This window comes from Sparus aurata, chromosome 15, assembly GCF_900880675.1.
Source record: "Sparus aurata chromosome 15, fSpaAur1.1, whole genome shotgun sequence".
In the NCBI taxonomy this organism is placed as follows: Eukaryota; Metazoa; Chordata; class Actinopteri; order Spariformes; family Sparidae; genus Sparus; species Sparus aurata.
In genome coordinates this window covers 7,061,193-7,087,265 of record NC_044201.1, presented here as the reverse complement: position 1 = coordinate 7,087,265, position 26,073 = coordinate 7,061,193, and the positions used below count along the sequence as shown (strand labels likewise).

At 40.4% G+C, this 26,073-nt stretch overlaps 2 protein-coding genes across 7 annotated transcripts in view; both read right to left on the bottom strand.

Annotated features, from left to right (window-relative positions):
• LOC115597003 (semaphorin-4G-like) overlaps positions 1 to 15,865 on the bottom strand; it is a 30,336-nt gene extending 14,471 nt beyond the window's left edge. Inside the window, exons 1-8 of one of the 4 annotated variants that reach the window (XM_030442543.1) lie at positions 10,438 to 10,591; positions 10,038 to 10,275; positions 9,639 to 9,941; positions 3,271 to 3,419; positions 1,335 to 1,397; positions 1,109 to 1,207; positions 861 to 954; positions 667 to 780 (exon numbers count right to left, since the gene is read on the bottom strand). In XM_030442543.1, the coding sequence (XP_030298403.1) occupies positions 667 to 780; positions 861 to 954; positions 1,109 to 1,207; positions 1,335 to 1,397; positions 3,271 to 3,419; positions 9,639 to 9,786 (667 nt within the window). In that variant the 5' untranslated portion in view covers positions 9,787 to 9,941; positions 10,038 to 10,275; positions 10,438 to 10,591. Of the gene's footprint in view, positions 1 to 666; positions 781 to 860; positions 955 to 1,108; positions 1,208 to 1,334; positions 1,398 to 3,270; positions 3,420 to 9,638; positions 9,942 to 10,037; positions 10,592 to 15,458; positions 15,673 to 15,711 lie in introns of those variants that run through there. The other 3 variants (XM_030442541.1, XM_030442540.1, XM_030442542.1) reach the window with 3 other exon arrangements.
• Positions 15,866 to 22,709: 6,844 nt separating this feature from the next.
• tp53bp2a (tumor protein p53 binding protein, 2a) overlaps positions 22,710 to 26,073 on the bottom strand; it is a 31,013-nt gene continuing 27,649 nt past the window's right edge. For all 3 annotated transcript variants that reach the window (XM_030442537.1, XM_030442536.1, XM_030442538.1), the window contains 5 exons: positions 25,438 to 25,575; positions 25,159 to 25,292; positions 24,420 to 24,586; positions 24,063 to 24,262; positions 22,710 to 23,953 (listed from right to left, as the gene is read on the bottom strand). In XM_030442537.1, the coding sequence (XP_030298397.1) occupies positions 23,912 to 23,953; positions 24,063 to 24,262; positions 24,420 to 24,586; positions 25,159 to 25,292; positions 25,438 to 25,575 (681 nt within the window). In that variant the 3' untranslated portion in view covers positions 22,710 to 23,911. The remainder of the gene's footprint in view (positions 23,954 to 24,062; positions 24,263 to 24,419; positions 24,587 to 25,158; positions 25,293 to 25,437; positions 25,576 to 26,073) is intronic.

Below are 26,073 nucleotides of genomic sequence, written 5' to 3'. Positions count from 1 at the left end.
AGCACTGGCAGGCTTTATTCAGGTACAGAGAAAGAGACAGAGTGTGGCTATCAGTGATGTTTGTCACTGTCAGTGCAAATGTGATTCACATCTGCCTGTCAAGGCTTCAGTTTGTTTGCTAATGTTCAACCAACAGTAGATTCCCTCATAGACCAGCCTGGGATTTACTTGCTATTGGATTAGAAAAGAAGGTATAAAAGAGGTATTGCACATCACTATTGTAGAGACATTTCTCTAAAAACTCAAAACGTCAACCTCATTGTGGTGCTAGAGGAAATGTCAGGGGGTCATCAAAGTCATTAAGATACTTTGTCTGGGAACTATTAATGTCTGCACAAAATGTCAGGACAATCTGTGCAGTAGTTGTTTAGTTAATTTACTCTTGAGTTGGACTGACAGCCTGGGACTAAAAATACAGAACTGTCATTGGCTGTAAATCTAAGATGTAAGGTTCTATGTAATGTTCTATGAATAAGTGGTGCAATCAGTAGCTGAGGTAAGGAAAGTAAAATAATTAATTATTGATCGACTGATGCTGGTAAAGAATCAGTGCCTGAGTTGCTACTTCAGCTGACGCTTCCTGAGGTGTGTAACCTGGATGAGTTAGGACCACCCTGCCATCTCAACGTGCTTAAAAGTTTATATCACTCAAGGAGATTAACTCACCATTCAGCCAGCGTGTGGGGGCATCCTCTGTCTTCAGTGTGGGAGGTGGAGAGTTGCGGCGGATATCTGGGAAGCTCCTAAACTCATACTGGGAAGCTGTATACATCTGCTGGTCTGAAAGATAAGCAAGCTGAATCAGCTTCTTTAGACTTTAAGTACAACTAAACTGTGGCTGAAACTGTTAGAGAACTCACCAATTATGAGGGCAGTGTAGCCCGTTGTTGGGCCATAGGGACATTTGTCTCTGCCCTCTTCAGGCTGAGATGACATCACAAACTTCTCCTCATCCTATACAGGAGAACACATTTAAAGCGAAGTGGATTAGGTTTGGTTTCATCTTAAATCACACAAGGAATCACAAAAAACTTCTACAGGAAGAAATGAATTGCTAAATGTATTTAGAAGCACTGGAAAGGCTGCAATGTGTTCTGCATTAACATACTATATATGCACAGAGGGGTCTGAAGGCATTTGTCCCACACATGTAGAGATGAGTCGAGTTGAACCTCTGGAGGAAGCGGATGTGATTAAAACACTCCGTCTGGAAGAGGAAGAGAAACCGGACAAGATGTTTTAGTGAGGAAACTAATATCGATACATAGGAGAGAACCAAACACAAAAAAGATGAAAAGAAAGGACTGAGGGAGAAGGAATTGCTAAATGCCTACCTTATTGTCTTTTCCCTTGAGCAGACACTGACGTTTCTGCTCGGGGGAGGCCTCCCACTCAATCTAATACACACAACGGAACATACAGTAAGACAGAGAGAGAAACATGATGGATGGTTTCATATCACTGACTCGCATGAATTTGTGTAAAATACCACAGATCTGGCAGCAGATAAACAGAGAGTAAAATCTCTTTTGCTCTGATTATTCACATATTAGGAACGTTGCAATCACAGCATATGGAATTTACAGCAGGAGACTGAGGTGTGGTGGTGAGGACACGCCAGTGATTATACCTCATGACAGACACCGTGGCTAGCTAACTTAATTAGCATAACAGCTTAATGTCAGGTTGTCACCAGGTAACAAACAGGGCAGCATGGCATGTGAAAGAGGGTTTTCAGGTTCTATAGGTACCTAAAGGGACGGGTGAGCTTTAATGACATCATGAATCATCCTGGAACATGCAATACTGTTATACAATGCAAAAGCCAGGATTTTCTTCCACAGTACAGCGAAGCAAAATGTATTCCATTTCAGATTGCCAGCTGTTCTTTCTCCTCCTGTGGATAATGTCATTACTTCACATTTGTGCATGCATGAGTTGTTTCCTATGAATGCCATTTGAGACTTGCGTGGGACTGGCGGACCATGCCACTGACAGTGATCGTAAATATTTTGATGGATATTATGATTGTGGTATATTTCATGATTGGCGGTAATGATCATTGTCATTGACAATGATCATTACCAGGGCATCTCTGCAGCACTACAGTAGTTTACTATAATTCTGCTTTGTCAAACTAATCTGCTATTTATATATTGCACTTGGCCATATAGCGAATTTAATAATATTTCGATTAACTGCAATCCTAGTCTGACATGAAGAATTCACAGGGATAATAACTTTAAATGTAATAATGAGAAAGGAAAAATTACCCAATATCTTCTCATAATCACTAACAAAGGTTTATTAACCTGGGATGTTCATCTCAATTAAAGTAATTTAACCCCACAGACCTTTTGTTGGGTCCAACAATACTTCAACTTTTTGATGAAGAAACACAGAAATAATTGAATAAATAGGTGCCTAAAGATACACAGAAGATACAACCTAGATGGATCTGCCTCAGTGGACATCTCTTAACAACTGTTAAAGTCTGAAAAACAGAGGCCTGGTAAGCATTTCATTTCTATCTCAGAAAACTGAGATCTTTTCTGTCGAAAGAGAAATACATGTTAAAACTTGATACTAAAATTAAGTTATCAAAAAGTATAAAAGCTAGCTTGCAGTGACAGCTGGAAGCTGTTGCTAGCATCAGTCACCATGGAGACCACCACACACACAGAATGCAGAGAAATCGAGTAGCCTGCTAAGTGTAAAAGTGTACAGTCCAAGAAGAGGAAACCCTCAGAAAAGAAAATCCTCCCAGGGTTTCTATACATGCAACAGACACAAGGCTAAAACACACAGAAATGTGTAAAAAAAAAAAAAATTGAATAAGACCTTTTGAATTTTGCATTTTTACTGTGAGTTTGAACTTCAAAAGTAGGATAGACACTGACAGCACTACATTGAGGTAGATAGTATGCTAATTAAAGCATTAATTAGGATGTATTTCTGTGTTCTGTGTAAACATGGACCAATATCTGGATGTTTATGATGAATTCTGTATCTATTTAGAGTTACAGTGAGAAGATACAGTACATAGTTTTACCTCATTATCATGCAAGTTTATGCTGAAAGGGGCTCCTGTGGTGTAACAAAACACACACGGGGCGACAAGGGAATAAATACTTTTGCCTCAAATGAAATACTGTTGCCTCCAAAAAGTTTTGTGCCTTGTATGGAATGCAAATGAAGCTGCTGCAGAGTTAAAGATACGGCAGCTGAGGCACAAAACATGCAGCAACGCCGATAACAAACAAGACTCACGGTGAGAGCAGAGCTGGCTGAGATGTCAGAGGCATTGAGAGCAAATACAGCCCCCCGGGCCCCGACGTAGAGACGCTCACTGTCAGCCTCCAGCAACATGGTGCTGTAGTTGACTGCAGAGGACTGGAAACGCCTGCAGCCCTGGAGACCTGAGGAAGGAGAGGAGCGGAGAGCGAAGAATCGGTTGTTAATGAAGGTGGCCTTTTGTAACCTGACTTCCTCTGCTATGCCTGTTTAAAACAGCAGCTCAAAAATAAAACCACACAAGAAACATAAACAAAATTTGAAAACTGTGTTAGGTGCTGCATCCCAGTATTATATTCTTGCATCATATTGTCTCAAATATTGGTGAAGAACTGATGTAAGCAAACGAGCATGTCAACATAACTGGAGACATTGATAATTCGATAACGCAATTATTGTGGCGGGTCTGAGGACAATCATGCTGAACCTTCTTTTGTTGTTGTTCGTCCACAGAGACGTCCTGACTCATTTGTGTGGCTACACACATTATGCTGCTGCTATTGATTACAGCTCCGTCTCTATGGGTACAGCTGAAGGTTAACAAATAATAAAAGCATCCTCTGTTTACATTCATGTATTCTAAAATACTCCAGGAATTGACTCATGTGTCCCCTGTAGTACCACAAGACTGTTTACTGTATTGTCCACATCCAAACACATACGGACTCGAATGTCATCTGGATTTTTACGTGATAATATCAATGAAAAAATTACACATCGTAGAATATTCGCATACAAACCCATGTCCTTGGAGGCCTTTAGAAAGCCCACAAATGTGCATAACGTCCTCGCCATCAGGGGTAAGGATGTTAAAAAGCACAAGAGTGAACGCTTTTCCAATCAAACCAGACAGTGTGAGAATAAAGGCAGAAGTAGAAATCGCTTTATCTTCCGTGATGGATTTCTCGCTGTATGACTGTCGAACGTCAGTGCAAAGAGGTAAGAGGGCCCTGCTCTTTGATTCTGACTGACTCGCTTGAAAATCTGAGATTCTTTTTTTAGACTGAAGAAGAATGTATCTTCTATTAAACTCCTCTGTGCTGTAGCTGCATAGAAAATCTCTTATGTGTCTTCTCAGCTCCTTGTGAAAAATAAACAAGAACTAACAGGATGAGAAAAGCACGATGCAGTAGCTCAAAGCTTCCCCTGCTCATTGTTGGTGCTGAAATGATTAGATACTTAGTTGATGCGAAATTAATTTCTGACAATTTTGATGATCAACCGTTTAACCCTTCTCTCAAGCAAAAATACCCCAAATACTATGTTTAAATGCGATCACGTGTTTATTTATGTGGCTGCAACTAACATTTTAATTATTCTACGTTCAACAATTAATGACTAATTTGCTAATTTTCTTTTTTTTAGCGAATAATACTTCAGCCCAGGTCTGTTTGTCAGTTTGTCAGTAGAATTACACAAAAACATTTACTAATAGGATTTCCACAAAACTCGGATAGAGGATGGGTCTGAGCCCAGAATAGACTCCATTACCTTCTTGGAGCAGATCAGGATAAACAGATCCAGGAATGTTTTCTCGCTTTCCCTAAGATTGCGAGGAGGTGAGTTTTTCAACATTTTTGTTAATTTCTCATGGATTTCTTTCAAAAATCAGGTGTATTTAGGTGGCTTGTGTCTATGAGTGAGTACATATGGGACTGTTTAGGCATTTGCAGAGGTATGTGCTCTGAGTGCCACTGCAGTTAGTATTGTTGTTTTAAATGACTTAATTGGTTGATTATGATCACCTTTTTTAAATAATTCCTAAAACAAAAATGTCTCAGTTTTATCTTATCATGTGCATTTTCTGTTTGTTGTGCTTTAAAACTATGATACATTTAATCATAGCAGCAACTAATAATATCATTATCTTTGTTCAGTGATTAATGGCTATTCTACTGTTTTATTCTTGACTAATTCCAGGGGCTGTATAGAGCTGGGAACCCTCATCAACATTCTTGACTTATTTATTAATTGCTTTGTCTATAAATAGTCAGAGAAGTGTGAGTTTTCAGCCACACTTGCGTCTTGCTGCCTTTCTGAGACACATCCGTGCTTTGATTCTAACTCGAAGCCGCACTCACACTGGGCAATCCGTACCATGCTAAAGCACGTTTGGACCCCAAAGTCCAGTTTGTTTTGCACAGTACACTTCCTTGGCCCTTGCACAGCTGGAAGAGGTGTACTTCAGCATGGTAGGTTGCTCATGCACGAGCACAGACAAGGGTGCACAATAGGAACATGAAGTATAATCACACATCTTACACTGCCTTGCATAATCAGGGAGACGGCTGTCTATGATCAAAACGACATGAAAAATAAGCCAAAAAAAAGTCAGGGGAGTGTCATGATAACTGCGTTGTTCTCAATTGTGCCGCGACCGAGCTACGCCTCGATGATGTATGTACAAGAGGTTAGCGGCTGGTTGCGCCTGGAGCAATATGAGTGCAGGCCAGTGGGGGACTGGGAAATACAGAGTCATTCAAACAAGGAAATTAAGAGATACAAAAAGTCAATACAAATTTATATTGTTACATATTAGCCTTTTGGCAGCCTCAATATAGGCTTAATATTGTTGGATAACAATGGCGATGCAGCCCCGCTATTAAACTGAGGTCATTATTTTGTGTTTTTCAGTCAGTCATTCAAGTAACTTAGTGTTTACTTTAATATAGCTGTTCTTTTATCCCATTAACTCTTTTAACCCATGATGTAACCTACTCTAAATCTGCATCACATGCACGATTAGTACAGTTTTTACATTTTTCATATATTATCAATGAGGCAGCTAACAGGTAAAGACATTGCATCACCACATGCTAACATTGACTTATTGGCACAAAGTGCAACTGAGGAACTGGTGGGAATGTCATTAGTTTGACAGTGGTTTCGTCATAAAAAATGTTGAACAAATTCAAATTGTGGTCAGATGATGAAAATCCGAGATGACCATAGTTGGAAAAATACATCCTGAGGGGAATATAAACCTGAGTTTAATTGGGGTTTGCAAGAGAGACTGTGGTAAAGAAAAAGAGACTACACGCAGACAAAACGAAAAGACAAATACACAACCAGCCCAACAAAAGCAGCTAAAATACAACAAACAAAGAAAGACATAACAAAAGCATCGGTGAACATGAATGTCTGCACCACATTTCATGACGATGGATCTAGAAGGTTTGGAGACAGTTCACTCAAAACCCCAACGCTAAAGTCAAATTCAGAGCGACCGAAGTCAAATATATCAACCTGAACACTGATAGATATCTGAAAAACAAACCATCTGCTACTGTTGCTGAAATCCCACCGAATTTCTGCTTTCTGCTTCTCTGTGTAATATTTAGTTATATATAGCACTGAACAGAAATTAATTTCCAACTCCGTTGTGGACAATAAAAGCCAAAGGATTATGCTTATCCGACACAGCTCTGCTGAGGAGAAAGAAGATAATGAAAAGAGGCCAAACACAACATTAGATTTCATCCAGTCCACTTGTACTAAATGTGGCATTTTTGGAGTTGAAAGATTCTTTGCTTCGTGTATGTGACCCTCGTCCAGTTTTCCAGGCTATATCGGGATGCATCTGTTTGACAGGACAAGACGTTAATAGGGTTCAGTCACACAAACACTCACACGCACATATACACACACACTTGTCACTGTTCTGACATGTGATGAAACCACTCGCTGCAGTCATGAGATGCCGGAGAGTTATGTAAGTTCTAAGCATACGATCTATCAGGACTCCACTTAGCTTGTGTAAACATGATACCAATGTCAACACAGACACAGAGACCCTCTAGGCATGATTTAACCACAACAGTATCTCTACGAGACAAAGGTTATGTGAGCAAACAGTTGGAAAATTACAGCAGAGTTGTAATCTAATGTCCAATTTAAAAAAAAATCAGACGTGAGTAATGCTGAGCAGGTTTCAGCGTCAGCTGTTTGGCCAGTATTTAAGGAAACTTTCATGCCCATTGAGGAGTAGAGTGTCTCAACACAACGAAAAGGAAAAAGTGTCAGACTTCTTGCATCCTCAGCCAATCCACTTCCCCCTGAAGACTGCATGGTTATCAAGAACTCTGTCATTAAGATTCTTATCAGCTGCTGCAAAACACGATCCACTCTGCTCACTTCAGCAGCAGCAGCAGCAGCAGCAGCAGCAGCAGCAGCAGCAGCAGGCAGTTCACATCTCAGGCTGCTCCTGGGTGATCAGGTGTCTACTTCTCCTCTCTCATTCTCAGCAGGACGAAGAAGAGTATTACCTGTATGGGATTTTCGCAACGTCCTACGTGATACTCATTGTGAGTGAAGACAAAGCAATATAGAAGAGACAATGCCCAAGTTTCCTCAGTGTAATCCGAGCATTAGGACACACAAGGCCTTACAGCTGGAGCGAGGTAACTCAAAACAACCTCGCTAAGAGTGTGACGCGGCGGAGAGAGATTTATCATTTGACGTGATATTTATATGACAGCACATTTTAGCCTCAGCTTACGAGATCGTGCGAGATAAGGCGCGTTTGATTTATTCGATAGGGAAAGAAAAGGAGCGGGTGAGGCAGCGGGAGAAGCCCAGATGATATTATTTACTGAGCAAACACTCTGGGACCTCGGCTGATCAGCAAAGTACACAGCGTTCAGGGACACGCACACACAAGCACTCACGTACACACAGTGGCTGAACCTCGAGGCGCTGGACGGCGACGTGACAGTGTTACACGCAAATTCACACCAAACATCAGGCTTGTTTACGGGTACAGAGTTTTCAGACATGAGAGCGGGCCTGACACGCCGAACTGAATGAATATTTTTAAAGGCCCTGACTGCAATTGATTACAAAGTGTTTAAAAGACGAATCAGCGTGTGCAATGAAAAGGCATTAGTTCTCATTTGCTTAAACTACCTGAGCACCGGAATTCATCACGTTGATAAACCATAATGACCTCCCTCCCACAAACACTCTCACCGTCTTTATGAGGAAAAAAAGCGAGGCTGCAAAGAGGGGAAAACACAGGTGAGTGTGTGTTGCCTATGCTTGTGTGCATGCGTGTGCGATTTAACTACCCCACACAGGTTTGGAGGGTTTGCCTTGAGGTTGCTAAGAAACACAGAGATTAAAGGGATCAATGTTGAGTTTGCATATTGAAGTCTCCTCATCGGGAGGAGGCAGGCAAAAGAAACAGAGATGAGAGGTAATGGCAAGGTAAAGGACTTAAAAGAGGGCAACGCAACCGTGAAAAGTACTCGCTAACGAAGAAAAGATGGCGTAAAAGAGGCAGCGCTAGAGAGATGGACGGCAGAGGAGGGGGAGGGAGATGAGAGAGTGACGGGGCAGCAGGCAAGGAGATGAGTCGTGTAGGAGGACCTGTGGGCTGGCTCCAGCACCAACCGATGATTTACAGAAACCGAGATAACGGTATCAACAGAGGTTCACAGCAGTGCAGTAACAGGGGGGAAAAAAGATGGATAATAAGTGTAAGTGGGTGATGTATTATAAGAAAGTCAACTGTTTGGAAAAAGAGAGCAGACGGGAGGAGGGAGATGATCCTACAAGTGGATCTTATAAAGTGAATCTGGCTACAAGTTGAAGTGGAGACGTGAGAAAATTTCTTTCACACGTTTGTAAATCAACAAATAAAGTCCAGGATCAGATAACAGCTTTCAGGAGACACACACACACACACACATACACACACACACACACACACACACACACACACTTGCCCACACACGCCAAAAAGAAGAATACTGTATATGGTGGTCTTGCGCCATACTACAACAGTTGTCATGGTTACGCTGCTTCTCAACTACCTACAGTGGTGTCAGGCTCCCCGGTGCTCCGCAGGGATCCGAGTGTAAGCACTTCACTCATCTTCCACCGTCACTGTGGCACTTCAGGCTTCATGCCATCACTCACACATGGTGAATGAATAATAATTACAGTTTGATAAAGAAAAAAAAAAAATCATCCTTTTAAAGACTGAAGCAGGTGTAAGAATTACCAGAGGCAAGAGGGTGTGTGTGTGTGTGTGTGTGTGAACCGAAGAAGAGAAAGGAGCTACGTCAGGAGAATAGAGAGAAGGAATACAAAGAAGACTGAAAAACAAGAGAAAGAGAAAGAAGACGACAACTGCAATACTACAGACGGAGACTGAATAAATAAAGAGTTTCTTTCCAAATGGAGAATTAGGAGATCTATTGCAACTCTGCTTGGGAAACACTCATCAACATTTTATTGACCAAAGAACTGATGGATTCATCATGAAAATAATCAGCAGGTTAAACAACATTGAAAATAATTACTGCTTGCAGCCCTAACTGTGTGTTTGTGTTTGTGCTTACCGCTGCTCAACACAGTGATGCGTGGAGTCACGTCCAGGTCCAGGGGCGTTCGGAACGGGTAGCCGGCCGCCGCACACACACAGCAGCTCAGCAGCAGGAGCCGCACCGCAGAGCATCGAGCTCCCTGCATCTCAGACGAGCCTCTCATGGGACACACACTCTCCAACCGGGGTGCGGAGGCACTCACACAAACATTTCACCCTACGACTCGCATACACTCCTGGACACACGCACGCACACACACACACACACACACACACCTACGCACTCAGACAGAACACTGGGAGGCAAGCTTTCACTGCACTGTAGGAGAAGCACAAACGCAAAAGCAGCAGTGTTATTAGTCATGTCTATACTGAAGGAAGCATAAAATTCTGAACATGTGGGCACTGATGTCACCTTAAAAGGTCAGGAGAAGTTGAAAAAGCCGCTGAAGTTGAGCAGCACAGTTCAAACCCATGCAACAAGCTGACGTGGACGATTTCAAAAGGATGACGCCAGAGGTATGTAAGAGACACAAAGTGCGTTCACTCAATAAAATATTGGAGATTTCTGTAGATCAATGGCAATCTGCGAGACCGGGGTCCACTCTCCATGTTGCGAAAGCCTTGCAGCGTGTGGTGTGTGTGAGCAGCAGCTGCCGAGTGTAAACACATGACCGAAAAATATCATTAACCAAACAACGGCTGTCAAACAGAGCTACGTGCCGATACGACGGGGCAAACACTTGGGGATTAAGCGGCGATGCGGAGTGGTCCTGACCGACAAGGTGTGATATCAGTTCAAACAGCTGACGTACCTGAGAGGAGCCAAATCCGCCAGAGGAGAGACAGTGAAATATGATCATCTCTAAGATGTGTGTGTGTGTGTGTGTGTGTGTGTTGTGATGTGAATGCCAATGTTGTTCCAGCAGAACAAGACTCCTCTTTTGGAGGAGTAGAGGGAGAGGTGGTGAGGGGGGGAGCGAGGAGATGAACTGTGTGTGTGTGTGTGTGTGTGTGTGTGTGTGTGTGTCACTATCACATGAACCAGCGCACACACCAACACTGACTGTGGAGCATCACAGACTTCATCCAGTTTTTCATGTGGAGGAATGGTGACATCTCTCTGTCTCTTACTGTTGTTCTTAGTCTGACACACACACACACACACACACACACACACACACACACAAACAAACTCTCTCTCTCTTCCTCTCTATATACTCCACCTCTGTCTTTAATTCTTTCCCAGTTCCAAATGTAAACAGTCACACTCTCTAGCTCTTTACTCTCGCACAGTGGCCTCCAGCACACCGAGGAGCCGAGCGAGCACACGCAACCGCTCGCACACACATACTAACACAACTTTAGTTACGCGCACTCACATGGACGCAGCAAAAAAAAGAGGAACAGAAAACTGGAGCCATTAGCACAAGTGTTTGTGACTGCGCTCTTACACACAGTCCCAGCAGTCCCTCAGGGCTGACACCATGACAACAGCCGGCCTGAGCGCTGCATAATGGAACGGACAAACACAGCAGCAGCATGCAGGTGTGGATAACAGAGATACTCCACTAACTGTGATGTTAACAGTGGGAAGAAACTGTGAGAAGGGGAATCACAGCATTGTATAAACCGAGATGTTATGACATTTTACTACCCACTGTTCCTCCCACTGTACACTCGCACTATGTAAGACTATCGTGCACTGGTAGTACTAAAATGATGGAGACTCCAATATTTTTTCTTCATTTTGAAAAGAAGCATAGGGATGATTTATCATGTAACAAATCAGATAATTTTCTTGAAACAAACTGTTTTTTCTCTGCAGTCAGTAGTTTCAGTTGATTTCCCTCCGATTTGAACTCAGCAGAGACCTGAAGCTAACAAAAGGTTAAATCAAAATCGATGCGAGATGTCAATGATTTATTGTCTTTTAATAAAATTAAGCAGTAATGCACTTGTGAGTACAACCATTTTGCAAATGAATCTGTGTGGGCCAGCTGCCTGTTCAGTTCTGAGCTGAAATGATTCATTAATTTTTCAGGGAAAAATGATAAACAGTTGCTTGTTCCAGCTTCTCAAATGTGAGGGGTTTTTCTCTTTTCTGTTTTATATCATTGTTACTCAAAGTACCTCTGGCTTGTGGGCTTCTGGCTGAGCAAAACAAGAAAACCTTTGGTTCTGACAACTTCCCTGTGACATTTTAATGGACAAAACCATTAACTGATAATCTGCAAAAAGAAAAATGTATTCGCTAGTTTCTTAAAAACATGACTTCTTCTGAGAAAACGAGTTTCAAAAACAAATTCATTACTGGAACGGAAAGCAAGATTGAGATAAATATGAAGTCAACTAAATCTTCACAGTGATGGATTTAAAAGGGATATTTCAACTCTACATGAGTCCAATGTAACCATCTTAGTGCTCTGAAATTGCAAAACCACCTTACGGTTTTCCAGGCACAAAGAATTAACTTCAACACAGTGAAATTGTGGCTGCTTTCATGAGTTCTTGAAACATCGCCGCATGGGAAATTTACTTTTTGACTAACTGCTTTTTATACGTTTTGCAGCTCTATCTTATTCCAAGTATGAGTAATATTCTTTTGAGACATATTTTAGTCATGAATCCTCTCTCAGGATGTGCTGCTTCTCCTGAGGCCCGCCAAACACTGTAAAGGGGTGTCATTTACCCTCCCAGGCTTGTGTAAGCTGCTCTTAAAAGGTAGAGAAGGAGGTGCTCTGAAGGGCTCTTTACAAGTCATTTATTTGACTCATGCACACCAAATCCCTCAAATGGGCTGTCAGGGTCTAAATCCCTTCAATCAGTACACCTGTCTATCACCCACATTGGCCCTGATGTGGTCTTATAATCCCGAGAGGAAGAGGAGTCTTTTCACATTGAAATGTTTCGCATGAAGATGACTCAAAGAGAAACAACGAGTGGAGTGAGGAGAGGAACCAGCGCAGATGTAAATACTGTCAGAAAATCCAGTAGCGCACAGTAAAGAGCCAGTAATTGTGACATTCCCAATTCTCTGTCATCTAAAATCCATTACTCCTGGCTCGGCTCTGAGTATGCCGGACCCCCTGAATGCAGAAGGCTTTCAATTGTTAATTGGCCACTGAGCACAAGAGTCAAAACTTAGAGAAAATATGCTGAAGATGAGATGAGGCTAACCCAGAGGAAATCAGTGACTCTATCACTGACGACCTAACCTCACTCATTTGTCCTCCCCCTGATCTCGCTGCACAGCCCCTCAGTCCCATAACATTCATTCACGGAAATGGATTTTATCAGGCAATTATAAAGTGTCTATAAACCTTCCTGAATAGAAGAGATGGGAGCGCTGCGGTGACAGCTCCATCAACAGACAACAATTGTTCCAAAGGACTCCAAACTCTCCGTTTTTTGTGTCAGATGCATGCGTGTGCGTAACAAATAGAAAAGATTACAGTCAAAGCCATTGAGCTGCGCCTCAACAGAGAGGCGGACTGCTTTAAAACACTCGTTTTACAGACAGACAAAAGGAAGCCAACTGAACTGAAGTCTATTTGTTCTGTGGCTTCATACTTTGTACAGTCACTTTGTGGTGTAACACTGGGATCTTTAAACTGACTTTTCACACTGGAGATATTCTGACAGTACCACAATAAAAGGACAAAACTGTGTGTCTGTGTCAGTGTATTATTGACTGTTGTATGCCATCATTTGAGTCAAAGTGTATTTGTGATATTTGTGAGACTCTTTTCACGCTGCTGACGGTCTTCCCTGGTCCAAATGTGGCAATGGTTGAGAGTCTAAAGTCTAAAGTTACTGTTTTTTGTTTGAGAGGTTTAGACCCACAGAAAACAGGATTCTCATCCTGTTTCTCATTTAATAAAACAGGAAGCTTACAGTGAATTCAGTAATGTCTTGAATTGGTCCCACTTGTAGTACGTTACCAGTGAGGAAAAAGAGAAAAACGTCAGGAAGAGCAACGGAGTAGCAATCCCTCTTCCAGGACAGACAGACACGTGACAGAGGTTGCAAGCTAGTAGGTAGAAAGAGCAACAGTAAGACTACTCTATAGGGAAACAGACCTACAATATTAGATCAACAGAGTGCAAATATTGGGCATAAATTAAGAATAGGGTCCAACTTCTGTCATCTTGCATAAGCTTTAGTGCTGAGCTTTATTTTATATCAAAATACATGAAATATAACTCAATATTTGGAAATCTCTTCAAGAGAGCCTCATAAATGTGAGGACTGGGTGACAAAAGCAGATGCAGCGGTATTTATGATGATCAACTGATATTGTTTGTCATGGCTGTAACTGACACCAATTATTCCTAATCAAGGAGATCAATGATCGATATATAGAAATGATATACATTTGCAGTGGAGATAAAACTTTTCCTGTCAAAATTTTGAATAAGCAGTGGCGCAAAATGTTACTAACTCCGATTTACTCAAGTGCTGTACTCAAATACATTTTCAGGGAAACTCAAATCATGTATTTCCATGTTCTGCTATTTATCAACTCGAGCTACAAGTTACTTTGCAGATTCAGATTATTCAGTGTCATTATCATTTCTCATTGGTATCCTTGAAATTCTAGCCAACTGAATCCCATCTTCTCACTCACAGATGTGTGTAAAATATAGGTTAGGAGTTTTCGTTTCTTTTTTTAATCTCAAACATGTGAAATTATTGGTTATCAGTATCAACCATCAGAAGCAGGTAATTGTAGGTTTTCCTCATTAGCTGTGAAGAATCCACATTGTGCATCCGTAAACGCAGTTTTTCAATCCACGAATGGACAACACTTTTGCAGTGCAGCTGTAGCCAGGAGAACAAATCCTGATGGAATAATGTTCTTTTCAATGACGGAGCGTGCTGACTTTACTCCGAGCTTCCTGTTTTATTATGGTTGCCCCCTTTGGACTGTGCCAGTGGTGGCAGCAGCAGAACATTGAGTTACTCAAAAGTAAAGGCCATGGGGAAGTTAAGACAAAAGCCTGATTATAAATGGACAAAACCGACACTTGAATAAGGTTTGAGTGGAACACCGGTTAAACTTCCCTTTGAAGAAGGGGCCAGAATTTAAAATAAAACAATAGAAAGACCCCAACCATGAGACTACACAGGTAGATAAGTGGGTTTACTGGGTTTCTCTATAGGCTTAATGATTACATCACAGTTACAAAGACCATTAGCTTGGACAGAAGGTGTCTGATTGCCCATGAAGCAGATCAATCATGCTCCTGAAGCACCTTCGACATCATCGATGTGTATCTACAGCTGATTGACTCCGATCAGAGCTGTTCAGCTGACAGCTCGCCATATGTTTTGCACATGAATCAGAGGCTGCAGCTTTCACTTTGCATGTTGCCCACATCCCTGTTGATATCTGACGGATTGAGAGTCAGGACCAGTGCAGCCCCAGACGACTTATAACGCAGTAATGCAGTAAAAATGAAGCAGGAGGACACATTATTGCTCATTAAATACAGCAATTAGCCAGGTGGGTTGTTTTTTTTGTTTTTTTTTACACACGTTCACTTGATTCTGTATAAAGGTAAAAATATCACACTGAGAGGTGCATTATCTAATATTTTATAGGATATTGTACAATCATCAGAAGAAAACTGTTAATTGTGACCATTGTATAGTTGTCACAAAGATTTGGAGAGGTTAAAAATAATCACATTACACAACTATCACCGTGCGGCAATTGTAGAAAATGCTATAAAGGCGCCACAATAGACACATATCAGGATAAACTGACTACTACAGTAAGTACAGGTATTTTTCTGTGGCTTTTAGTGAGCTAGTGTTCCGTGTGTCTTACCTGAGCCGGGTACAAATTCCTCGAAGACAAGCATATGTTCGTTCTCCCCTGTCTTAAAATAATCCAACTGGACTTTAAACGCCCGTACACACTCCCCAACAAACATACACCCACTGACCGACACACGGGCGCTGACAGTGGAGCAGACTCTCCACTCAGCTGCCGTCACAGGTGGCCCGCCCTCCCACGACGCTCACTTCTTCGTGTATTTAAAAAAAAAAAAAAAATGTGAATGTTTCCCCCCTCCACCAACCTTAAAATCAGGTAGTCCGGGTCCTTTTTCTTAGCAGCTCTTTGCTAGTTGACGATAAGACAGTGTTTGTTCCGTCTTGCTCACTTAGGGGTGTATCACTCGCCTCTGTCGGCGCGAGGACAGTGAGGTAAAGTGGGAAAAGGTGCATCAACGAAGGCAACCTGGGGCGTTCAAAGCTGCAATACGGCGCCACACTGACACCTAGAGGATGCAGAGGGAATTACATACGTTAATATGCAACATATTGAACTCAGATGATAAGAAGAAGAAAAAGAAGAAAGAGAAGAAAAGAATGCAAATCAGTAAAAGGAATAAAAGGGATAAAACAGGCAAAAACACTTAAAAAAGATACAAATAAAGGGATCAATAAAATAAATAAGATCAATAAATCGGTTCCTCTAACGTGAGACGAATTAAAACAGAAAAATAGATTAAGAACAAAGATAGAAAGACTGAAATTAATTTAAAGAGCAAGTGGAGAAGACACTTTTAAGAGGGGATTTTAAAATGCAAATGGTTTACAAGAAACACATAACAAGTACTTAAGATAGAAATCAGACACTATATTGAAAAGTTACATGGATTACACAATACTAAAGCAATGATAGCTGTATAGAATTGTCAAATTTTAAAGATCGCCTTTAATGTCTTTGATTGTTACGTGATGTAGGCCGATGCAGTTCTGTCTTGTCCTGTTTTTTGGTCTAATTAATCTTAATTAATTGGTTGAAAATGACACATTACCATGTCTACTGTGAGTAATGCCTGTGTTTATTTAGCCTCCCTTATTGGTGTATTGATGGCTGAAACCAGTGTTACTCAATACCTTTCCTGATAAAAGAGAAAAAGATTAAATCAAGTATTTTTCAGCATTTCATTAGTGTTTGGTTCTGCTTTGTAAATGCAATCAATACCCAAGGCTTAAAACCCCTGTAAACTTGGTTTTAAACTTTTAATTAAACCATATCTCAAGAGTTTAAATCTACAATAAGTAATTTTCTTTGCCACCTGGGGAGCAGCGAAGCAGCATCCAACACAGATATTATCACCCAGTCAGTCAGAAAAAACTTACATATATACACGTCTAGCAAAATCAGTTAGTATTTGTTGTTGTCATTCAGCTCTCCTGTGAATGTAAATCTTATTTTCACTCACTTTTGGCTCTGTTTTTGTTCTCCACCACCTCCTGAGGCAAGTTGAATATTCCACTATCTTAATCAGCTAGTTGGAACTGCAACATGTTGAATTGGTTTTGTATCTGGTTCTTTGGTAACATTCTCATAAGCAAGTCATTTGTCTGTCAGTTGTTCGGAGATGTCGGAGATGTTAACTGCAACCAAATCTACCCTCGGGTACAAATAAAGTTACCTTACCTTACCTTACCTTACCTTACCTTACGAACGGGTCATGTTGAGTGATCCCAAGATAGAAGACTGGCTGATGGTACGCCACTCTTGTTCCAGTGGCTTGTGAACTGGTTATTAACCCGAAAACAGTCATAAAACCAAAACAATACGCTGAAAGATGCAAAAAGATTCGCGGAAAAAAGGGAAGAATATTGATAGTAAAACGGAAACAGTTAATGTGAAAATAACTGCAGCTATTTTGCGTTCAGTGCCTTTAAAAATCTAATAAAGAAAACTATATTTCCCACCACACACTCGCTCTTGAATAATTAATCCAGTGCAGGTTCAAAGCAACTCAGTGTTGTTTCAAATGACAATGTGATGCTCTCACATTGTCATTATCAGTGTGACAATGTGAAAATGGGTTTCTCCTAGTGATTAACCTACCGATAATTATCACCTGAATCTGCAGCCCCCCTTGACTTTTCAGACCTTTATATTGGCTCTCAGCTCATTGTCTAGCTGTACAACCTTTACATTTTTTTTGGGAGCACAGGGGAGGATTTAGCATTCATGAGCCACTATTCTCAGGAGATGGCAGAGAGCGGAAAAAGAGCTAAACGAGAGTGCATTTTTGGAAAATTGTAACTCCAAATGAATGATTTTTTTGCGTGGATCTGCTGGATGTGTATATAAGGAACTGCTTGTTAAGAAGTTCCCATATCAGCTCAAAACGCGATGACTTGTCACTTCAGTTACTGCAGGATTAAAGGTCAGTATTGGTTGATGTATGCTGAGTGCAGGTCTTCCAGAGGACTCTGGCTGTGTGAAACACGAACTAAACATGTCGCTGCAGCTTATATTTAAACACTTTTGGGTCATTTGTGGAAGACTGACATTACTCCCATTCAGGCATGCAGACATAATTCCACCTGCTGCTCCTAATCTGTTTCCCTCTCCCCTCTCTTCCTCTCCTCCATAACCTCAGGTTAAATTATTATATTTTGCATTTTTTAGACTGGTTGAGATTCATGGTGCGGCACATCTCATATCCCAGTAAATGTGGATGTTGTGTAAGGAGACGCTCGACGCTTTATGAAAGTGCCTGGGAGGAAAACTGGATCCATCATTCTCCCCCGTCCCCATATCCCCAGAGTCACACAAACCCAAAGAAATAACGTGCCCAGAGGGAACATATATAGGACTTAGGTCATTATGCTGCACAAGGCAACAGTAACAACATAGATCAGATATTTATCTGTGTACATGTACTCTGCAGGTCTTCACACTGCTCATAAAAACACAAAGGGCTCATGTGCTGCAGAGATCAGTGAGAGCTCCAATCATGAAGGGATAAAACAGCAGCGATCTGTCATCCCACGTATGACTTTCTTCTCTCATTTATATAGAACTTTTAATCCATTATGAATGTATGTATCAATTATGAATGCAGTTCGTCATGTTCAGTGGGCAGAGTTAATGTTGAAGTCAGCCTTTTATCTCAGCCACTTATTGCAATTCAGCAGGGGATTTGCGCAGCATACAGTGGGGTTTGTGTCTTCAGCTGTATTAATGCCATAAAAGTCATAAAGGGACACAAGAGAAGAACTACACCAGAGCTAGTGGAGGGGGGAGCGTCACAGCTGCGGGTTACCATGGCAACAGTGGTACCTAAAGAAGTGGTGATGTGGTACCATCATACATGTATTATATATATGTGGATATTTACATACTTCCTGATATGTTTGTCACTTTGTGAATAATGATAATAATAACAATAAAAAATGTATGTATGTTGTATGGAAGTCTATAAAGACTTCATAAAAATGTAAACTAAAAGTAAACTCAAAAATGTAAATGTAATTCCCCAATAGAATTATAATTTTTCACGTATTATGTATGTGTTATTTGAGTAAAAATTAAAAAGAGATAATTAAATCTGCATTATTATTCTAAAATATTTGTATGCGTTGCAGCGGCTCATTCGCTGAAAGAACTTATGAGATAAGCTCTTCCCTTACTTAATGCATTTTAGTGAGACTCTTAACCTCCCTGTTTCCCTTGACTGTGTGTGCGTGTGTGTGTTTGTGTGTGTGTGTGAGAGTGTGTGTGTGTACGCACAGATAACATATATGCTCCATAGGATATCAGTAGACCTGAGAGAGCGTACCAGTATGAGTGTGGTGCTGGGGTGGGAGATGGTGCCCTTTTCCCTTTCTTTTTCCTTATTTTATTTCACTGTCCCTTTGGTTTGGTTTGGTTCTGCTCGCACCTTTTGAAGTGCAAGGTTATCATTATTTTACCTTTGTTAGCTGTTACAGTCAATTTTGCACTTTCTCTATTGTCCTTAAAGAGTCATGTTTTTGGTTGTAACTTGTATTCTTGTTTGAATAAAAACATTTGATCACAAAAAAAAATATTTAAAAAAAATTATTATACATTAAAAATGGTAATAGAGTCCAACATTTCATTTTATCAGTTCGACATTTGATTTTGATTTGATCAATATAAAGAATGCAGCATAATCTTTCATTTGTGGCAGCATTGTTTAAAGTCACAATTAAAATGGAAATTAAATTTTCTAACAAATCTATTTGAAAAAACCATTGGACATTTCATTTTTTTAAGATTTAATCTGCCTTTAAAGGGGACAATGTTCAAGTGAAAAAAACAAAATTGCTCCCCGTGTCTATTACATTTACATTTACCTGCCATCATGCTCTTTTGGGGACAATATAAAAAGGCAGTTTTCTACCAATTTGACAATTACAATGAAAATAATATCCAACATATCGTTTTCAAAGACGTAAACTGCTTTAAAGTTGACAATACTTCCCCCACATGTCCCATCTATCATCATTCTAACATCATGGTACCCAGATGATGTACCCCGATGACCTTTGGGGATACCCTTTCTCTGACAATAGTGCCACCATGAGGTGACTGAAGTGGTTCAACAGCTATAGGATGAATTTAAATGAAAGATTTAAAAAAAAAAACCTGATTGTTATGAAGCATCCCAAGCAGATCAGAGTTTAACTTTTCACACAGCAAAATATCTCAAACTCTCACGGATCAACTGCTGTAGGATTGTGTCAAGGTGTCCTGAGGCTGAATCCAAATGACTGGAGAGTTCTGGACTTTTCGTGTAGTAACATAATTACTAGTGTCTCGTGTCAATCAAAGTTCAAAATCTTTTAAGTCCTTTCTAAAAAAAATGCCCACAATACGAATTATATTACCATCAGCCTCAGATGTACAAATGTAAGCATACAGACCTGCTAAATTAAGAGTTATACCTACTAAACATGCGGATATAATGTTTTTGTGAGAGTGTATCTTAAAATACTGCTGTGCCTATAGCCTATAACATCACAGAGCTGTAGACTTTCATTTTAGTACAAGCAGCATCTCATAAATAATTATTGCATTGCTAATATTATTGCACTACTCTATAAGCTTTTGTGAGGGACCATTATTTCGGCTCAAGGTCAGCTCAGCTCCTAACAGAGAGCATGTGGTGTGACAGATAAACCTGCTCTGACCACAGACACACATCAGTTCACGCCTGTCATTCGTTCATCCTGTAGGAGTGTCCCAATCACCATGAAGGAAAAAGACAAACACACGTACAGTACTTCCTGAACCCGTTCCCGTCGCAATTTTCCTCTTATGTTTTCATCTTTCACCCATAATTCATGCTGACGCTGATTTTTAAATTGCTCATTTCCTTGCCGAAACCTGTTGGGATCACGCTGTTTGTTCTCAATTTGGAAGAGGTAATTAAACAGAAATGAAGTTAATATCCAGCAATGCTCTCATTATTTAGTCTAGGGGCAGTGAATACAAATGAGAACATTCTTTAATGTCTTTAATGTCCCGACTGCTTTTTTCATCAAGGACACAAATACAATCTCCAGTGTTCATTAACAATGTTATTTGGTTCTGGCTCCAGCAGAAACATTAATTAATGCAATATGAAACACCTGTTTGGGCTGATTAAAAACATCTGTCTGGTTGTTTGTCCTGTTACTGAACACAGAAAATGACACATGTTGCCCGATTAGAATGCAAAATAACCCAAAAAATAAATGATGGCTCTCTTGGTTTTTTTTTTTTTTGGCATTTATGGGTGTACAGTGAAAATAAACAGGTTCACTTTACAGATATAATACTTCTACACACTGTAAAATATGGACAGATCAGTCAACATTTCAGTTTGCATTCAAAACTACACTCTCCTGACAAGGTTCCCAGCACATAATCTAATATCTTAAATACATAATGTACAATTCTATACTCATAATGAAATAAACATGGTGCTATTGATAAGCTGATGGCGATGAGTGTAGCTGCGAACGCAAAAGGCATGAACTCGCTTCAACTCTTTTTCTTTTTTTCAAGATTCAATACTTTAAGAAATGGTTTGACCCAGCTGTGCCCTGAACTGTCACTTCTTTTTCAGTGCAGACAACTTTTAAATCACCAAAACAGCTGAAATAAATACACGGGAGCTAGATGAGTTTAAGATGCATCACCACTAATAACTGTCAAACGCTGTCTATCCAAAAAAAAGCTGAGACGTCATAAAGATTCATATAAAAAAATCTAAACTCTCAATATACTGCATGTTTACAGCCATTCACCAGTGCAAACACTACTGACTAACTGCTTCGTTAATCAATTAAATTGGCCCAAGGTGCAACTCAAATGAAGGTTCAGCTGCTTTGAATCCTGTATGTTTTCCCCTCTTTGTCAAGCTCAATTTTGTGTGCACCATTCACTCCACGGCATCCTCTCTGTCAGCGCATTTACCTGCTCTGGTGTCAGTCCAGTTCTTTCACAAATGACATGCTACCATATCAGTGACACCAGGAGTAAAGGCAACTAATCACAACCACTCAAATTACTGTAATAATGTAATCTTTGTGGCACTCACACTTACAGTATTCTTTCAAGTTTGTTATCTCACTTGTACTTAGGTATGCCTTGCACCATGTAATCTATGTAGTTACTTTCATAATCATAACTGTGTACTGAGCCAATTAAACCCCTCAAATACTGACAAAAAACACACAACTTTCAGCTTTGGACCTCTAAAAAGTCAAGTCAAAAATAACTTGTACTTGACTATTCTTATACGAGTATTAGTATTATTCTACTACTAGTAGTTTTACTTGAAATTGAGTTATATTTCTGTTATGTAACTGTACTTGTGAACAGATTGTCACCACTCATTTCACCACTGTGTGATACAGCTACTGTAACACAACAAGCTGTCGTAAATATCTGATATCAAGTCATTCCATAGTGTACAACCTACTGCACAAACAATGAGCTCAGTGTGGTCTACAGCACTGTGGTAGTAAAAACGAGACGGTCAGGTTTCACTTTTCAAGTGCATGAATCAAGTTTTAGACTGCATCACACATTGTTTTATTACCTGTTCCCACCACAGGCTCCCTTCACATTGGAATGAATTCTCTGGAAGGTGAACGTGTCAGTGTTTGTCCAGCAGAGGGCAGCCAACGCTGGTTGAATAAACAATTTGCATGGAGATCCCCAGATTTACCATTTAGTCTAAAATACAACTGGCTTATACTCACCTTTGTCACAACAATAAGATAATTGGAATAGAGAGGACAACGTAAACTGAGTACAAAGTATTTTATTGTAAATGTTTGAAATTCTACAGTACATTTGTGGTTATAGATCTGACAAAAGGACTAAAGAAAAAAGTAACAAAAATAAATACATCTGCATTGACGGAGACATGTGATGAGCTGACTTTTGGGAACTCATGACGTACAAGTCCAACTTTTTTATCCGATTTTTTGATTTGACCTCGAAATTGTCTGACTTTACAACACATCGGTTACTGATCACTACAAAAAGTCACGTCTTCTTCTTGCCTTCTTACATTACTGTATTGTCGTGGAATGGCTGTAACAAAATATTAAAATTCTTACTGCATGACATCTCCTTTATCAAAGGGTTTCTTAAGTCCATTATCAGAACAATATCATTCCTACAGCAACGTTTCACTAGTTTCTGTGAGAGAAATACATGTATACACAGTTATCTATGGCATCTCAACCATGCGCCAGTGAAGGAAAGCCAACTGGCTTTGTGGGTATCATAGACCACAGAATGAACAGCAAAAGATCAACCAAAAGCTTCATCACAGTTTTCAACCAATCATTTCATTAGCAAGAACAGTGGTGGTCACAGCTGAAACTTTACACCTCCAGTGCAGTTATACAGAGGCGCAGTCACTCAACACAGATGATGAGAAACAAGCCCCCAAAGATTGTCATGGTAATAGAGCATTTCAACATCATCATTATCATCATCATCATCGTCGTCGTCCACTCATTCACCTCAGGCGGTGTACAGTAGAGCTCAAAGTGTGTTGGAAAATATCCAATAGCCTGGAAAACAAGTTTTAAAAGACTACTGAAAAGTGTAAAAATCACTTTCTAGCAATAAAAAATACTGCGTGTTCCATTTACATCCCAACATATGAGCCTCTGTCACTTTACAAATAGTTTCAGACACCAATTACAAAAACAACAAAAACAGTGGAATAAAGGAAGAACAATGCCAATAGTGTCTTAAGTACACAGTACACAGTGTGGCCTGGAAAAATAAGAGAGGGAGAAACCTCTCTGATGTAGATACAGAAAAAAAGTGCCAGAAAGAGTTTATAGTTGATCCTTCATATTGTTTGGTCTGTCCTTGTCTCTTCATTTCAGCAGTGTCCTTCTCTTCCCCAGTCTGTTAAAGCCTGTGTGTGTGTCTTAGTGTGTTTTGGAGAGTTCTGGCAGGCTGGAATGTGCAGGGATCTTTGTGTTTCAAGCCAAGGTTCTCTGTCTTGGCTTTATTCTTGGGTAGAGCTGTTGGAGACAAGAAGAAGACGACATGTCAACATCACACATTTGTACATAAATGCTTCCACTTGAATTAACCTCATCATCACCATACTTTCAGTAAACCACAACTCACCCCAAGGAGGTTGCGGGGAATGTAACCCTCAGTGTCGCCCATGCGCGCCCACCACCATTCAATCTCGTCCTCATCTTCTCTGCGGACGATCGTCATACAGTCTCCTTCGCGGAACGACAACTCATCAGGGTTTTCGCTGCTGTAGTCCCACAGAGCATAGACCACACCCCTGTTCATGATGCCCATCTTCTCTTGCACACCTAAGAGTTAAATAGCAGAAAAAATAATCAGCACACAAAGATTTAGTGAACATAATAACATTTGAAAAGTAAAATTAAATTAAAAATTAACTTAATATGCACAACATATAATGAAAAAACAAAAAAGATCAAATATAACTGAATAGCTTTCACTGACCGTAGAGAAACTGAGAGCACTGAGTGTAGCCCTCCTCCATTTCTTCACATTTATCAGCTGCCGTCTGCATGTCGCTGTAAGTCATAGCAAACACTGCTGCGCCGGACTCCACCAGGAACTTGCACACTTGCACATTGTTGCAGGATGCAGCACAGTGAAGAGGTGTCCTTTGTTAGAAGAGGAAGTAGAGAGGAAAAGATAAGAGGTGTGAAAAAGAAACACTAACTGTTCACTTGACAGTTAAAGACAGTCAAAATATTGAATGTAATGACTGGAATTTGGTAGGTATACTTTGAGTCAGGGCTGCAACTAACTATGATTTTCATTATCAATTCATCTGTTAATTATTTTCATGATTTATTGCTTAGTCGATAAAAATTCAAGGTGGCTTCTTTAGTCCAACAAAAAGTCAAAAACCAAAAGACACTTCATTTACCATCAGAAGTAACAGAAAATTAGCAATCACTTACATTTAAGAAGTTAGAATCATCATATGTTTGATTGGTTGTGAAAATAGCTGGGGACTAATTTTGACTGAATTATCAACTAATATTTGCAGCTCTAGTTGGCACACTAAACTAAATCTGAGTTTGTGTTGTTAACCAACTCATACTGTAGGATTCATGTTCTGAGTTGTTCACATTTGTGTTGAAAAAATCAAACATACAGACTAATTATGAGAGCTGTGACTTGTCTGAGGCTTGGAGCCAAAAATGCTTTGCGTCAGTGGTGAACTTACCAGCCGTCACTGTCAGCGGCATTGACATTGACGCCAAACTGTACCAGAAACTTAACGATCTCTGTATGTCCGGCACAGACAGCATTGTGTAGAGCAGTGATGCCTTCATCGTTGGGCAGACTGGGATCCTCCACCTGTGATTGAAAAATTACAAGGGAAGAATTGTCATCACTACTTACAAGTTATTTTGAATCTCAATTTCTGGTACAATTACAGCTACCTAAAGAAATAATATTGAGGAAAAGTTTCAATACATAGAAAAGGGTTACAATGTCTTACTTCATAGATGATTCTCTGGACCAGGTCAAACTCTCCCTCCAGAGACGAATCCAGCAGCAGAGCCAGCGGGTTGAACTTCACTCTCATGCTGTGGTCGATGCGTTCAGAGTTGGGCTTTCTCAAGTTGGTCCTCTTTCCCTGAAGACACAAACATCATTGTGTGTCACTCAACTGATCTTAAAACGGCCAATACTCAACACAGATGATCGAATATAAGACGTGAGACTGCAGTCTAATCCTGAAGACTGTCCTGCTGAGGTGAAAGCGTCCGCACTCCGCTGCGTTCAATCTAAACTGAGAGAGGAGGCTGAAAATGTTTCCCAGCTCTAAGTGCATTGCTAATCCAGTTCATCAGCATAAGCCATAAGAAACACATTCATTCGTCTAAAACCATGATTATGCAACCAAATGGGTCTCAAATGGACGTGACAAAAGGGGGGGAAATGGGTCATATAACTGATTTCTTATTGGTTTGTCCTTTTGGGGTGAACCTGCCACCCCACTGCCAAAGCTTTCACCAAGAGCTTAATAACAAGAGCATGTAAACTGGTGTTTATTTTTAACACAAAGTGCGTCTACGTAAATGGTGGGAAAGTGGGGTGGGTATCCGCTTAGTGTAAGCAGAATAAGGCCCAT